The 257-nt window shown below is 59.9% G+C and overlaps 1 protein-coding gene across 1 annotated transcript in view; it reads right to left on the bottom strand.

The window, feature by feature from the left end:
- GPR156 (G protein-coupled receptor 156) overlaps positions 1-257 on the bottom strand; it is a gene marked incomplete at both ends in the record, with an annotated part of 14,015 nt that overhangs the window by 428 nt on the left and 13,330 nt on the right. The window contains one exon of the mRNA XM_010285059.1: positions 24-105. Coding sequence (XP_010283361.1) covers positions 24-105 — 82 coding nt within the window. The remainder of the gene's footprint in view (positions 1-23; positions 106-257) is intronic.

Genomic DNA, 257 nt, shown 5'->3' on the forward strand with positions numbered 1-257 from the left:
TGGAAGCGTGGGGGGGCCCCAGCCGCTCTCCGCAGACATCAGCCTCATCAGCTTCTCCTTGGCACTGCTCACTTGCTCCTGCAGGCTTTCGATCACGGCGTTTTTCTGCGTCAAACAGATATGCCTGTCAAGCGCGGGGCGGGCAGAGGGTACAAAAACGCCACCGATTTGGAAGCAGGCGCTGGCAGAAAATGAACCACCCCTCTCCACACGGAGAGATGCTCTGAGGCAGCGCAGCGGCAGGTCTCGCAAAAAGG

Source organism: Phaethon lepturus, unplaced genomic scaffold, assembly GCF_000687285.1.
Source record: "Phaethon lepturus isolate BGI_N335 unplaced genomic scaffold, ASM68728v1 scaffold31044, whole genome shotgun sequence".
NCBI lineage: Eukaryota > Metazoa > Chordata > Aves > Phaethontiformes > Phaethontidae > Phaethon > Phaethon lepturus.